This window comes from Solea solea, chromosome 5 (genome assembly GCF_958295425.1).
Source record: "Solea solea chromosome 5, fSolSol10.1, whole genome shotgun sequence".
NCBI classification, from domain to species: domain Eukaryota; kingdom Metazoa; phylum Chordata; class Actinopteri; order Pleuronectiformes; family Soleidae; genus Solea; species Solea solea.
Genome location: NC_081138.1, coordinates 27,874,317 through 27,888,047, shown reverse-complemented (window position 1 = coordinate 27,888,047; position 13,731 = coordinate 27,874,317). Strand labels below are relative to the sequence as shown.

The 13,731-nt window shown below is 41.6% G+C and overlaps 2 protein-coding genes across 3 annotated transcripts; one reads left to right on the top strand and one right to left on the bottom strand.

Annotated features, from left to right (window-relative positions):
* Nucleotides 1-913: 913 nt before the first annotated feature.
* LOC131459827 (uncharacterized) lies at nt 914-3,922 on the bottom strand. Its single transcript, XM_058629944.1, has 7 exons — nt 3,154-3,922; nt 2,324-2,649; nt 2,136-2,220; nt 1,876-2,010; nt 1,642-1,799; nt 1,435-1,546; nt 914-1,196 (listed from the first exon to the last, which is right to left on the bottom strand). The coding sequence occupies exons 1-7, from the start codon at nt 3,797-3,799 to the stop codon at nt 1,006-1,008; spliced, it is 1,653 nt and encodes a 550-aa protein (XP_058485927.1). The 5' UTR covers nt 3,800-3,922; the 3' UTR covers nt 914-1,005.
* Nucleotides 3,923-4,862: 940 nt separating this feature from the next.
* Nucleotides 4,863-11,724, top strand: leo1 (LEO1 homolog, Paf1/RNA polymerase II complex component). 2 transcript variants are annotated; one of them, XM_058630343.1, is made up of 14 exons: nt 4,863-5,019; nt 5,735-5,892; nt 6,440-6,858; nt 6,992-7,200; nt 7,349-7,453; nt 7,552-7,646; nt 7,840-7,988; nt 8,196-8,280; nt 8,655-8,749; nt 8,861-8,995; nt 9,991-10,126; nt 10,585-10,777; nt 10,896-10,993; nt 11,372-11,724. In XM_058630343.1, exons 1-14 carry the CDS (start codon nt 4,962-4,964, stop codon nt 11,495-11,497), a joined length of 2,061 nt encoding a protein of 686 aa, XP_058486326.1. In that variant the 5' UTR covers nt 4,863-4,961; the 3' UTR covers nt 11,498-11,724. The 2 variants fall into 2 exon arrangements, with proteins under 2 accessions (XP_058486326.1, XP_058486325.1); XM_058630342.1 differs by having other exon boundaries at nt 7,349-7,465.
* The last annotated feature ends 2,007 nt before the right edge of the window (nt 11,725-13,731 follow it).

Sequence of the window (13,731 nt, the reverse complement as noted above, 5' to 3'; positions counted from 1 at the left end):
CTATCTATTCATGTTATGCACGACGTAGAAAAGGAACTTGGCTTGTGACTGGAAGGTTGCCAGTTGCCAGAGCTGAAAAAGATCATATTCCGTTTGACTTGTATTGTCTTGTCATAAAGGATAAAATAGAATTTAGATTTGGACCAAATGTGTCTCCAGTCTGAACTCATGTACCACGTCAAATGCTGCCTTTACTGTGGTAAACACCGCCACCGTGTGGCTGTTACATGTCAGGGATCTCAAGTTTTGAAGTCAGTTCAGAGTGAGATTTCGTCGGGAAGGGCAGGGGTAGGTGAGGGGTGTTGGTGGCGTGTGTTGTAGGCGTTGGTGGCAGATTTTGAGGCCTTCAGGACGGGGGTAGGGGACTCCCACTTGAAGCAATGTGGTTCCGGGCCTGCCATTTTAACTGCTATGATTGAAGAGAGAGTGCCGTCAAGGGCCAAGCAGTCTCTGGTCTTGGTCTCGTTTAACCCGACCATGGAGAAAACCCTCTCTGCATCGGCACTGGAGTGAGGGAGCACCAAAACTAGTTCTGCAATTTTGGATAGCCTGGCAAACTGACTCAGGCCGGTGATCTTTGAAAAAAAAAGAACAGAGGGCCTCAATTACTTAAACATTTTGCTTTCATTACATTAATTAATTAAATGTGTATGTCTCGTGGTGCCAAATATTTCTTACCTTGTTTTTGGTTGAGGACATTCTCCCCCAAAACTCCTCCACATCAAAGGAGGATGGATCTTGGGGCATGGGGATATCCATGAGTTGATACTCAAGGAACTCCTCGCTCACCTTATTGTGTTCCCGCGGCCCATGGAACGGAAGTAATTCATGAAATCTGAAAAAGAGCATAATGTTTAGAGAACTGATTAAGACAGAGTGGAAGTAAGAACAGGATTTGTTTTGTGGCCATCATCATCAAACTTAATCTGGTCAATATGTTGAAACCCTTGCCTGTCTACAAAGTATAGGGCATCTTCCATGCCACATTCAGCCCTCTGCTGCACATCAACAAATTTTGCATGCTGAAGAAGGGCCTCCTTCAGGGGAGGGTTTGTTGATCGCGTACTCCACAGCCCTGACCAGGAATGCCAGTGATGCCTGCTGGAATTGATGAACCTCCTGAGGTGTGAGGTCTCCAGCCTCAAGGAGCCTGTTGAGGGTAGCTCTGGTGGTAAAGCCAACATCCAGCTTTTCTCCTACCAGACGGAGAAAAGAGAGAGAGCGAAAGAATCAAATACAGGTAGTTTGAATAATATCTGTGGGTTTCCTTACAGCAATCAGGAACGACCACAATTGCTAACTTGAATACCCATTTTATGCATTTTCCATCACATCAGTGATACAACGCAACTCATAACAATCTTCACAAACAGTGTATTTGTGGTCAGTGAGCATACAGGTGTATCTCTTTTTGTGAGACTTGAAAAGCATTACCCGGCAGTTGGTTCAGTGGGTCCTTGTAGTGGATGTCATGGACTTGTCGGCTCTGTAGTAGTGCTGCTGGCTTCATGAACCTCGCACACAACTCCAAGATGAACGTTGTCATCTACAAAATTGTATTTCATATAAGATTTGAAAAAAGGAAATAACAGCTAATAAAAAAAAGAGCGAACCAGATAGCCCCCAACCCTTCCATTTTACCTCTCCATGGAGCTGGAATATGGAGGATTTTTCTCTCTGGAAGAGGAGGTTCAGTGTAGAGAACACTGGCAGTGTAGCTTGGAAAAAGAGGAGGTAGACTTCAGTCAAAGGGTTGGAAAATGCATCCACCAGCCTTCTAAACCTTGGTTGTTTCTCATCTGTAAATAAAAAAAGGTACATATTTTGTCTTCTATAACAATCTTGTACTTGTGTCAATGAAATATTGTAACCTACCGAAAGACTTGAAATAGCTGGTGAGTGGCCCATACTGCTGCAGAATGCGTGTAACACAGGTTTCCAGGTTTAACCATCGCTCTGAAATGTGCGGCAGCGTTTCCATGTATTCGCTTCCATGGAAGTTACAAAATTCTGAAAAAAAAAAAAAATATATATATACACACACACATACACATATATATATATATATATAACATAAATAACAAACCAATTAAAATGTTCTGCACTATAACACTAGAAATGGTTGAATCACAAACCTGCTGAGTAGCCTTTACTGTTGGTGCTTCCCTTAAACCAGTATCCAACATCCACAGCCAGATCCTCTGGATCAAATCCAGATATCTGCAATACATGACATGAACGCAAAGATTTATTACACCACCATACAACAAACTTTTTTACTTGGCATTAGGCTTAACAGGAAAGCATACATGTTTAAACTTACTTCCAAAAACCGCTGTCCAGCCTGTCTGGCAGTGTTGTGAATGATATGGCAGGGGCATCCATGTATGTAAATGCTGTCATTTTCCTTCAGCATTCTGGCTGAAATGGAATTTTTGGCACCTGTATTTACAGGTGCATTGTCAATTGACAGACCAACACAATTTCTCCAAGGTATGTTATTTTCCCGCAAGACATCGTTGATTTTTTTATATATAACTTCAGCTGTGCCACAGCTTCGTCCACTGGTGGTACACATATCCGGAAATCTGTGGACAACTTTGGTGGTGTCAAATATCCTTACAGTGATGGGATTCATCTTCTCTAGTCCTGCAACAACCACAATAATAGTAATATAATAACTTTATTTATATATTTATAAAACAGTTTGACAAACAAAGCAGAAGCAGGACACTCAGGAACAATTATGACAATGTGAAGTACCCTCATGCCAGACAGAAACAGATCATGTTAAAAAGGATGATAAGCAAACAAATAGGAATAGAAATAATTTATTTATTAAAATTAATAAGAGCAATAAAAAGATGTCGTCTAAGAACAGAATAGAAACAGATATGAAATGTGAGACCAATGAGTAATTACATACATAGAGTAAAATACAGAAAAAACTAAAATAAACAAATGATAAATTAAAAAGATAAATATTAAAAAGTAAAAAAGGAGACACCATCACAAAAAAATCTATAAAAGTCGGTTTGAAGACCGCATAACTAAACCTACACATTCTACAGAAATTGTGTGAGTGTGAATGACGTGTGCATGTAGAAATGGAAAAAAACCCAAAAACATATAAAGTAGCTGTCAAAGTCATACCTGTATCATTTGAGCCATCAGTGACAAGTGTGAAGGGATTCTTCCTCATCTTTGTCACCAATCCATTTCTAATACGTGGTGCCACTGCTTTGTTGATGATGCACGCTGTCCTGGTGCCGGCACTCTTGACGTTCTGAGTCGTGGGGGAGTCTTTAAAACATTCCTTGTACAACAGACTGATATGGTCCGCAACTGCAAATGGCACATTGTGCTGCACCATTGCAACGGCCACCTTCATCTCAGAAGCTAGTGGAGTATAAAATTGTGCAACACTGCCGGCCGAGTTAAGAGCCTGTTCTTTGGCCCGATGTCGCTTACTTTCGATGTGCCTGCTTACGTCCCTCACGCCTTGATGGACACAGGAGTTCTCTTGTCTGCAGACAGAGCACCAGTAGTAAGAGCTGGTGGTACCTAATGTAATGAATGGCCATTTGATTGTCCATTCATTCTTAAAAGAACACCTGTAAGTGGCCGCTCCAGACAATCCTCTCTTTCTTCCTGTTTCTAGTGAGTCTTCTTCTAACTCCACCACTATCTCCTCCACTGCCTCCTCCACAGTCTCCTCCTCTGACCTGGCAACCTTTTTAGGAGGCTGACCCTTGAGAGCAAAGCATGAAATAGTGCTCTTCTTCTTCTTCCCTGACATCTTTGAAACAATTAAATGCAATGATCAAATGTATGCATGGCCAGGATATCAAATCTAAAAATTAAATATTACAACTAAAAGTAGCCTCCTGACTAAAATGGACTATGCAACGATTAAACTGTATTGCAACAGCACTACAAAAGGTTAATTCAAAAAGAAAAGAAACAACAACAAATACAGATGATGGGAATATGATTACAATAGTGTAAGGACAATAAATGATAAAAGAATAAGCCACTCCCCTTCCTGTATATTTTTCAAGTTATTTCATTTCAAATGTTAAGGGTGTATTATGTATTGTATATGTATTGTTAAATGTAGCAGTGTAGCTCACACAATAGTAGCCGTGCTCTAGTTTCTGTGATGAGGAGTAGCACATACAGAGAGGTGTGGTTTCTCATTTTGGCCACAAGGTGGAGTATCCGCTAAATTGAGCCCAGGAGTAAACAAAGCAAGCACCTGCACTGTAGTGCAGCATTACTAGTTTCACTACATTTCTCAGTAACTTAACGTTGCTGTTTTCTACATCAAATAGTAGTAAAGTAATAGTAGTAAAGTAGTGAAGCTACTTTAGTGGTCAATGTGAGCTTACTCAAACATTATTACCTGGACACAATATTCCCCACAAAATCAGCTGTGGTTATTTTTGTGATGAAAGTAGTAATTTCGTTCAGGAAATACCAAATCAAATGATGTGATGACTTACTGTACTGTAGGCTACTGCATCGTCTTCTTTGGAAAGTTGTAGGGATCACCTAAATTTTACCCGGATACAAAAATGCTATTTTTTGATTGGCTGGTGCGTGGCAAGCGTCTTCTGAACTCTGAACTTGATAATTGCCAGCCATGTCGTCAATTCTTATCGTACTACGTCCCTCAGTACGTCACTTCCGGCACCACAGCCCTCCGAAAAATCCTCAACCACAGTTAAAAAATAGCAGTGCAACTTGGTGGGCGTTGTCCTAGTAATTTTCTCTGCGTGAGAAATACAAGGTGTGAGTGTGCGAACTGGTTGAAATGCGTGTGTCTCACGCCCAAATGCGTGAGACTTGAGAGTTTGAGAGCCTCAGCTCGGTCTTGACCCCGGAAATTAAACCTTTCTTCTAAGCCCGGTATTGACTTTTGTTTCCGGTCGGTCACGTTGTGCTGTTGCTACTCAGAAATGGCGGATATGGATGAATTGTTCGGCAGTGACGGAGACAGCGACAATGAGCAGCGAGGTACACTACGTTTTAATTTCAGTCGCCCGCAATGTGTTTTATTAGAGAGTCAGGGATTTGTTGCTTCGTTATTCGAAGCAGGGAGTAATTTTTTAGGAAGAAAAGGCGCTGCTTGTAAAGTACCTGGACGTTGTGTCGTATTTGCTCATACGTTATCCTTCATGGATAAACAGTAATAACTAGTAGGATTTTGTTAACGGAATCACAGTCCTCGTGAAGCGGTGAATTTAATTTGCTTACATATAAATGATCAATCTTTCAACGACTAAGTTCTATTTCAGCTGAGAATATTCGCCCCCGCTGTTTACGTGTAAATCTGTTTAGTGTTGAGCGATATCATTAACTAGAATGCGTTTACCAAATATGAAATGTTAATTTTACACTTTATTAGGAACAGCCCTCAACTAGCTCTAAACTGTACCCTTACTAGTGCTCAGTTTTGATTGACCATGTCAGACAGGGTTATTTATACTTTATACTTGTGTTTTTGTTGTCACATATGCATATTACAATTTCCTGTCATGATTATTCTGGCTAAAAATAATTGTGATTCACAATATTATTGCAAAAATTTAAAATAATGTGTCTTAAAATTGTATTTTTCTATTGCGTGGTTAACATAAACAAGCAGTACTTATCCATATTATCACCCACTGTGATCTGATTAACTATGCATGACCAGAAAATAAACACATTCTGCTTTCTTGTGTTACAGAGTCTGGCTCCGGGTCCGGTTCTGACTCAGAGCAGGAGCGGCATCAGTCTGCCAGCAATGCCTCGGGCAGTGGCAGTGGCAGTGAGCGTGGACGGGTAGATGATGATGACGACGACGAAGAGGAAGGCCAGGAAGCAGGGAAATCCAGCATTAATAAGGTGTGGACCTCCTGTTTTAAGCACAAACTGCATAATGGCTGGCCTCAGACTTTAGTTTATAAATCACATCAAATTATTGCATTTAACTTACAACCTCGAACTTTCAAATGACTTCCAAATGGTAATAGTGTTGGAAAAACAAGAAGTTTTTAACTTTAAACTGCTTATTTTCACAGCAGTAAAACTGTTTTTTAATTACTCTTAGTCCGCCACATTACACATATGACCAGTTTTAAATTTTATTACAGAATATTGTAAGTTGCTGCGTCCACGCTGTATTGACTTGAACTGACTCTGCTTGGAGGTGCCTTCATAATAAATGTCGGCATGATAGCCAAACTCCAAGGAACCTTTAATGTCTTTTACTTTGTTCTACGTGTTTCCCATCCAAAGTTGGATGTCCACTATTGTGTACTGCAGTAGTGCTTTTGCACCCAAAGTCAGGAAATCGATTGATTGAAAGTTGGCTTGTTTTGGGACCTCTCACGTGTCATGATAGGGACCTATGCTTCAGCTCAGGTTACTCACTTTTCTTTTTGCCCCATAGGAACTTTTTGGAGATGACAGTGAGGATGAACAGCACAGTCAGCACAGTCAGCACAGTCAGCACAGTCAGCATAGTCGGCACAGTCAGCACAGTCAACACAGCGCCAGTGACAACCTGTCAGAGCGCTCAGGGAATCAATCAGATGCCAGCATGCAGTCAGACCAGGGGGACAACGATCACTCAGACGCAGAGCAGCACAGCGGCTCGGAGCGTGGTCACCTAGATGATGACGAAGATGACGAGGACAGGGGCCACCGCTCAGATGGAGGAAGCCCAGCTGAAGGAAGCCCAGCTGAAGGAAGCCCAGCTGGAGGAAGCCCAGCTGAAGGAAGCCTGGCTGGAGGAAGCCCAGCTGGCAGTGGTATGTCTGGAGCAGGTAGCCCTCGCTCTGAGAGGGGCAGCGTGCGTTCAGACAGAAGGTACAAAAACACTCTGGATACAACTCACTGTTTTACTGAGATAAAACCTCATACAAACACACTTCTTATCCTTTAAGAGGACGAGATATATTCTTCTATGTATGTTTATCCCAGTGTGTTTGGTTTAAACCAGTGTCCACAGTGGTCCTGGGAGTCCACAGTCGGGACCGCCTACTCCTCACAGTGATGGAGAAGCTTCAGGCAGGGAGAACCAGTCAGATGACGAGAAGTGGGAAGGAGGTGCCAAAAGTGACCAGTCAGGGGATGAAGATGAGAAACGTCATTACTCCGATGAAGAAAGGGAGAACTCTGATGATGAGGGGCCGAGGAACAGGAAGTCAGGTACGTCCAGTGTTAGTTAACATCAGAGGAAGTATTGTAAATGAACTGGTACTGGTTGATACTAATTATCTTTCCTTGAGTGTATTATGTGTATTTATCTTTATTTTATTTATACCTTGCTGTCCCTGGTCTTGATGTTATTTTCCAGAGTCTCCAAAGGGCAGTGATAGTGAAGATGAGTTCATCAGACAGAAAACAAAACCTAAAGCTGCCTCTGATTCTGATTCAGACAGTGATGTTGGCACAAAGAAAGGTAAGAAGAAAGGTAAGAACTACAAACGTAACCTTGTTGGTTCATCACCGTATGTGCATTTCAAATATAAATCGTCACTCTTCTGTAATGTTCCACAGTAAAGAAAACTGCAGCAGACGACCTGTTTGGAGAAGCTGATGACATCTCATCAGATAGCGATGCAGAGAAGCCTCTGACTCCGGGACAGCCCCTGGTATTTGTCTGACCTTTGACTCTGTCACTCTTCTAATCTACTCATTAATACTCTCTTAATTGTGCCGCAGTTACCAAATCTCTTTTTCTCAGAGTCTCTCATTAAGCCTCTCTGAGCTGATCCCTATTATCATGGGTCATTGAATCAAACAGACGTTGTTCTGAACTGTTCCTTTTGTTCTTCTTCTGTCCAGGACACTGAGGATGGCATGGAGGGAGAGCAGCCAGAAGAGGAGCCTGCACCTGAAACGCGCATCGAAGTAGAAATCCCAAAAGTCAGCACAGACCTGGGATCTGACCTTTATTTTGTCAAGCTGCCCAACTTCCTGTCTGTGGAGCCCAGGTCAGAACAATGGCGCTGTTATTAAATACAATATCAAAGACACACTTTGCTCGATGAGGTTGTAAATCCATGTAAAATCAAAGGAGAAAATAAAATCACCCAAAAATGAACTAGGAAAAGTGACGGATATTGAAGATCATAAAAGGTTCTGTGCATGTAAATTAAAGGTACATTTATCTTGATTCTCATTAAATCTGCCTTTTTCAGACCCTTTGATCCTCAGTACTATGAGGATGAATTTGAGGATGAAGAAATGCTGGATGAAGAGGGACGGACCAGGCTCAAACTGAAGGTATGAAGATCATGTGACAAAGTTTGTCGTTTTCTTCTTTTAAATCGAATATAATATCCTTAAGTAAGGGTATTATTGCTTTAAAATACATTTTTGTTCAGTGTTGTTGCCTTAGAATCAGCATTTTATAAGGGCCTTGCTTTACAGAGGCAATCGACTTCATTAGGCAAACCAGTCAGAGCACGATTTGCATGTTTTAAAACAAAAGTTTACCATGGAACTTAAGAAGGATAACACATTTTGAGCAGACAAGCCCTCTGTCTGTTACAGTCTGCAGTGTCACTATTAGAGATAACTAATTCTCCCTCACTGGACTGTTTAAACACTGTTTGATAGTTTTTTGTGTGACCAGACTTTTTCCTTTTCTCCCTCAGGTGGAGAATACTATTCGTTGGAGGGTCAAGAAAGACGAGGAGGGAATTGAAACACGAGAGAGCAACGCTCGCATTGTTAAATGGTCTGACGGCAGGTGAGTGTGCGCGCGTTATGTCAACTTAGTGGAATGCTGTTGTTGGCGTAATGTGAACAGGATGTGCTCCGAACGTTCCGTGCTGTTAAAATGTCCCCTTGTTGTCCACAGCATGTCCCTCCACCTGGGGAATGAAGTTTTTGATGTTTACAAAGCTCCTCTCCAGGGAGACCACAACCACCTGTTCATCCGACAGGGCACTGGACTGCAGGGACAGGCTGTGTTCAAAACCAAGTTGACCTTCAGGTAATGGAGTCACATGTCATTGTTGTGTTGCTAAGATTCAGACTAGAGTCTTGTGTAGAGACCCAGGCTTTTGTCTTGCGCTGTCATTTTCTTCTCCGTTTGGGTGCTTCAAAAACTCCAGGTTAATGTGGACGCCAGGCTTACATAGAGCAGAATTTATGCATTTTTAAACAAAAGTGGACAAGTATGGATGTAGTCTAGGACTAGTCTGCCTCTCTCTTGCACTCTTACAGCTGCATCTGCACTAGATTAGCTCCTCACTGCCTCCAATACCTCACAACAATCACACCCTTCATTCTGGCTCCGTCCAGAAACGTGGTTCACTCTCTTAAATCTGTAGTACACCTCGTACAAGCTGCCCAGGTTTCTCCCACTTAGAGCAGTATAAACCTCTTAGTGCCACCAAAGCCACCTGGATGTTCTGTCTTCTCAGAACATGGGACCAGTAGGACACCGGCCAAAGCTGCTTTAATGCACAATAGCCCTACTCGCTCCCAGACAGAACATTACTATTTGATTTACATCAGAATTGCCAACTGTGCAGTGGATTGTTTTCGGATTATGGCTGAAGCTGCTCAGGGTAAAAAAAAAAAAAAAAGGGGTTAGGACATATTGAATCACTTCTTTTCTTTTTTAGAATAAAGGTTCTTTGTGCAGTTTCACTTACTGAGCAAAGATGTTTACAGTAGATGGAGATAAAAATTTAGTTTTAGGTTTAGTTTCCCTGTCGTTGCTGGTGGTTGAACGTGTTTTAGTTTCCCAAACTGAAAAGAGATTTAAGAAAATAAGATAACACAATGTTCTGATGCATAGATTTTGAATACAAGATAATGTCTGACACACAATTATGTCCTTTGTGATGAATGTTGATCATTAGGTTAGGGGTCTCCCTATTCAGAGCTAGCGCTCAACAATTAATCGTTGCAAGTTTTTCCTGCAAACACAGTTTGCGCCTTTATTCTGACATTAGAGGTCTGTTCCCTCTTTGTTTCCAGGCCCCACTCCACAGACAGCGCCACCCACAGGAAGATGACCCTGTCTCTGGCCGACCGCTGCTCAAAGACACAGAAGATCAGAATCCTCCCGATGGCTGGACGAGATCCAGAGTCACATCGCAATGAAATGATCAAGGTAACACACTAACACACAACTAACACTTTTGTGTTGGTCTTTTCCGGTCCATCCTGGCCCAAGAATGCTTTTGTTAACACTGGCACCTCAAAAAAGAGTCCAGTTACATAAAGACATATCCTGATGCACTTATATAACAAGGTCACACAGTGGTCAGTGGAATGGAAAGAGTGTCAGCAGATTGGGCCGTGTGTGTGTCTACAGTTAATCTAACTAAAGTCTGTCCATTGCATCATTTCCAGTTTGACCTACAGCAGTGTGACTGTGTAGTAACACTAAAAAATAAGTAAATACTTAATAATAAACCACAGCATTCTTCAATACATTAATCAATTGAATTAATTTTGAATTAAAGGTCTTCAGGGTTAGTATGGTACGGTAAAATTTTTGTCAGTGCAACAAAAATGATTTTAAACTCAAACTAGGGGCTTAATCCGCACTCATGTTACTCTTTGCAGAAAGAGGAGGAGCGGCTGCGAGCATCCATCCGCAGAGAGTCCCAGCAGAGGAGGATGAGGGAGAAGCAGCACCAGAGAGGCCTGAGCAGCAGCTACCTGGAGCCCGACCGCTATGACGATGAGGAGGAGGGTGAGGAGGCCATCAGCCTGGCAGCCATCAAGAGCAAATACAAGGGAGGAAGCGGCCTGAGAGGTGAGGATGAACACTAATACTTCCCTTTTTATAAATATAAATTCTGTCTCGCAAGTTTTTTTCTGAAGTCACTGAGATCTAATGAACACAACCCCTCCATTTCCAATCCCTAATCCAGAGGAACGAGCGAGGATCTATTCGTCAGACAGTGACGAGGGCTCCGATGATGACAAAGCTCAGAGGTTAATGAAAGCCAAGAAGCTGGACAGTGATGAGGTAGGTGCAAATCTGACAAAAATGACAACATGAAATGATGATATGAGAGTTGTAACGCATTTGATTTACATGAACGAGAGAAAAGTTGTTGCACTATCCATCTAAGCAGACAGGGGGCAGTGTGAGGCAGAACACCGGAGGTTTAAAACACTCAATTTTTACCCTCATGAGAAATGAACAGGACTGGAAATACTGGATACACTTAAATGACAGTGTCAGCAAAACTTGTTCTGACACTTCCCCCCCCCCCCCAAAAAAAATGAATGCACCAACTAAATTTTCTCCAGTGACAAACTGTGAGTACAAACGAGGTGAAGGTACAGAACGTCTGCTGCGACGCCGACTCATCACTCTTGTCTCCTGCTCTGCTCTCCACAGGAAGGTGAAGGGTCGGGAAAGAGAAAGGCAGAAGACGAAGACGACGAGACGTCCACCAAGAAGGCCAGGAAATATGTTATCAGTGATGAAGAAGATGAAGAAGAGGGGGAAGAAGAGGATGAATGAATCACGACTTCTTTTTTTTTTTTTTAAACATTCCACTGTATTATCAGTGGTCAGCCCACATGGCATATAAACAGCCATATTTTGTTATGTATATTTCTTTTCTTAAAACCTGTGTGTGTGTGTGGGTGAGTGACTGTTAGTCTGATTGTGTGTGTGTGTGTGTGTGTGTGTAGTGTACAGCAGAGGTGAGAAAATAAATATTTTTTTTTCTTATGTAACCAAACTTTCCCAAGGCCTCTTTGTCTTTTTTTAATAGGGTGATTCACGCACATGAATTACACTGATGTGAGGTTATGAAACTAAAACACAGTTTACCCCTGTTTCCAAACAAGAAGGAGGTCAATTAGATAAATTAAGCTTAAATTAGGTAAAAAAAAAAAAAACACAAAACAGTATGCCATTTGCTTTCCAGCGGATGCTGGATGAAAGAAATGAGCTGGTGAGAAAAGAGTGAGTACAAATCTTTGGTTTGCTGCTGAAAGAGCAGACTGAACTCACCTGACAGGAGGTACAAGAGATTAGGTAGGTGATCTCCTGTAATTATGCACAACACAATCATCGTCATTGTACCACATCATAAATACTTGGGCACAATTACCGAGAGCAAACCGACATGGAATGTGAGCAACACAAAAGAGTTGCAGAGGCTCAGCTGCATCTTAGGTTTTTTTTAAATGTAGATTGCAGCATGTTTTAGAGATGTTTCGCTGCAACTGTGGGTTGCTTCTTCATCTTTTTCCTGACTGATTGGACTATTGACTCTATACTGCCCCCCACAATTTACAGTGGTATTGCTCTGTCTCGTCTGTCATTGTAAGCTTCTTCTGTACCGCGTTCCATTTGTAGTGAACTCGGAGGTTGTTCCTAAATCCTGAACTCCAATTTCCAACTCGGAAACTCAGCGCAACGTCACTTCCAATATATTTTCTGTCTTCCAGTGTCTCATTTCGTCAGGCTAACATGTTTACATGTATTTTAATTGTCTAATTTTAGTAGGACTTAAACAATATGTTTTTTTCTAATGTCATGTAAACTGAGTGTTTACAAAACAAATTGGAAAAAGGTCGTCTGTCTCAGTAGCAAGGTAACCGGTAAACAAATATGCACCATTTCCCTCATGACGGAGCACTATTTAAATGTAACTCACCGGAGCACAACAGAGCCACTGCACCCACTTTGGTACAAGTATGTACTTCTAAATTCAAGGCACAGGTCCAGGATTCTCTGGACGCAGACTAAACAAAGCGTTACATCATTTGTCCCACGGAGCTGGTATCAGCTGCTTCAAAAGCTTATAATGTGCATTTAACACTGTGCACGTTATTGTGCTCGTCACTGACTTTCTTTAATTAAATCATGCTGTGCTTTTATGATGTATTTCTAATGGGGTTTTTTACACCAATGTTTTTTTATAATGTGTTTTAAGGGATTTTGAAGCTGTTATTTGAAGGTGGGCTATTCCTTTTTGAAGGTACTGCATTACGTTGCTTTAAATTCCATTGTGAGATGCAAATTGCTCTCAAATACACACACACGTATATACAGTATATATATACTGTACATATGTACATATATATATATATACATACATACGTATATATATATAGTATACCTGTTATTAGTGAACACGTTCACCAGGCTCTTCTGCCTCTGACTAATTTGAATGTCAACATTTACTTTTGCAAAGTCAATCACACAAAAGTCCGTAAAGTACAGATGCACAAAAACTACCCAGAGACAAAAAAGGGAACTGTCACAAAAACATAAATGTTACTTATTCGTTACATAATCAGCAGTTTGAACACTGAATAACTTTCATGTGGTGTTTTCACGGTGTGTAATTCAGTCTAATCCTGCTTCAAACCCGACGTCCAATGGTGTCATGCAAAGCAAACACGATGATATGCTTTTGAAATCTGAGGATCCACAAAAAGCGCTTCCTACGTCAGTGCTCCAGTTGTTAGAAAGCAGCCCAGGTTACCGACCCACACACACACACACACACACACACGCAGAGAAGCATTCAACTGGGTTCTCATGGACAGATAACAAATCCGACCTCTCCCCCCAAACCTTTCCAGACAAAACTGGCTGTAGCCACCTCAAATACAAGACTGGTAAAAAAAACAAAAACCTACTAAGTTTCACAAAATGGCAGCATTCTGTCTCCTGACAACAGTCGCCCTCTGTCACACAAACACACACAAACACACACACACAATGCTCTGATGTGG

Excerpts from the sequence above, each read along its gene's own strand:
- LOC131459827 (XM_058629944.1), bottom strand. The coding sequence starts at position 3,799 with ATGTCAGGGAAGAAGAAGAAGAGCACTATTTCATGCTTTGCTCTCAAG. Across the intron at positions 1,547-1,641 it reads TATTCCAGCTCCATGGAGAG|ATGACAACGTTCATCTTGGA; the intron begins GTAAAATGGAAG and ends ACAATTTTGTAG. Across the intron at positions 1,197-1,434 it reads CCCACTGAACCAACTGCCGG|GAGAAAAGCTGGATGTTGGC; the intron begins GTAATGCTTTTC and ends TCCGTCTGGTAG.
- leo1 (XM_058630342.1), top strand. The coding sequence starts at position 4,962 with ATGGCGGATATGGATGAATTGTTCGGCAGTGACGGAGACAGCGACAAT. Across the intron at positions 8,281-8,654 it reads GGACCAGGCTCAAACTGAAG|GTGGAGAATACTATTCGTTG; the intron begins GTATGAAGATCA and ends TTTCTCCCTCAG. Across the intron at positions 8,750-8,860 it reads GTTAAATGGTCTGACGGCAG|CATGTCCCTCCACCTGGGGA; the intron begins GTGAGTGTGCGC and ends TGTTGTCCACAG.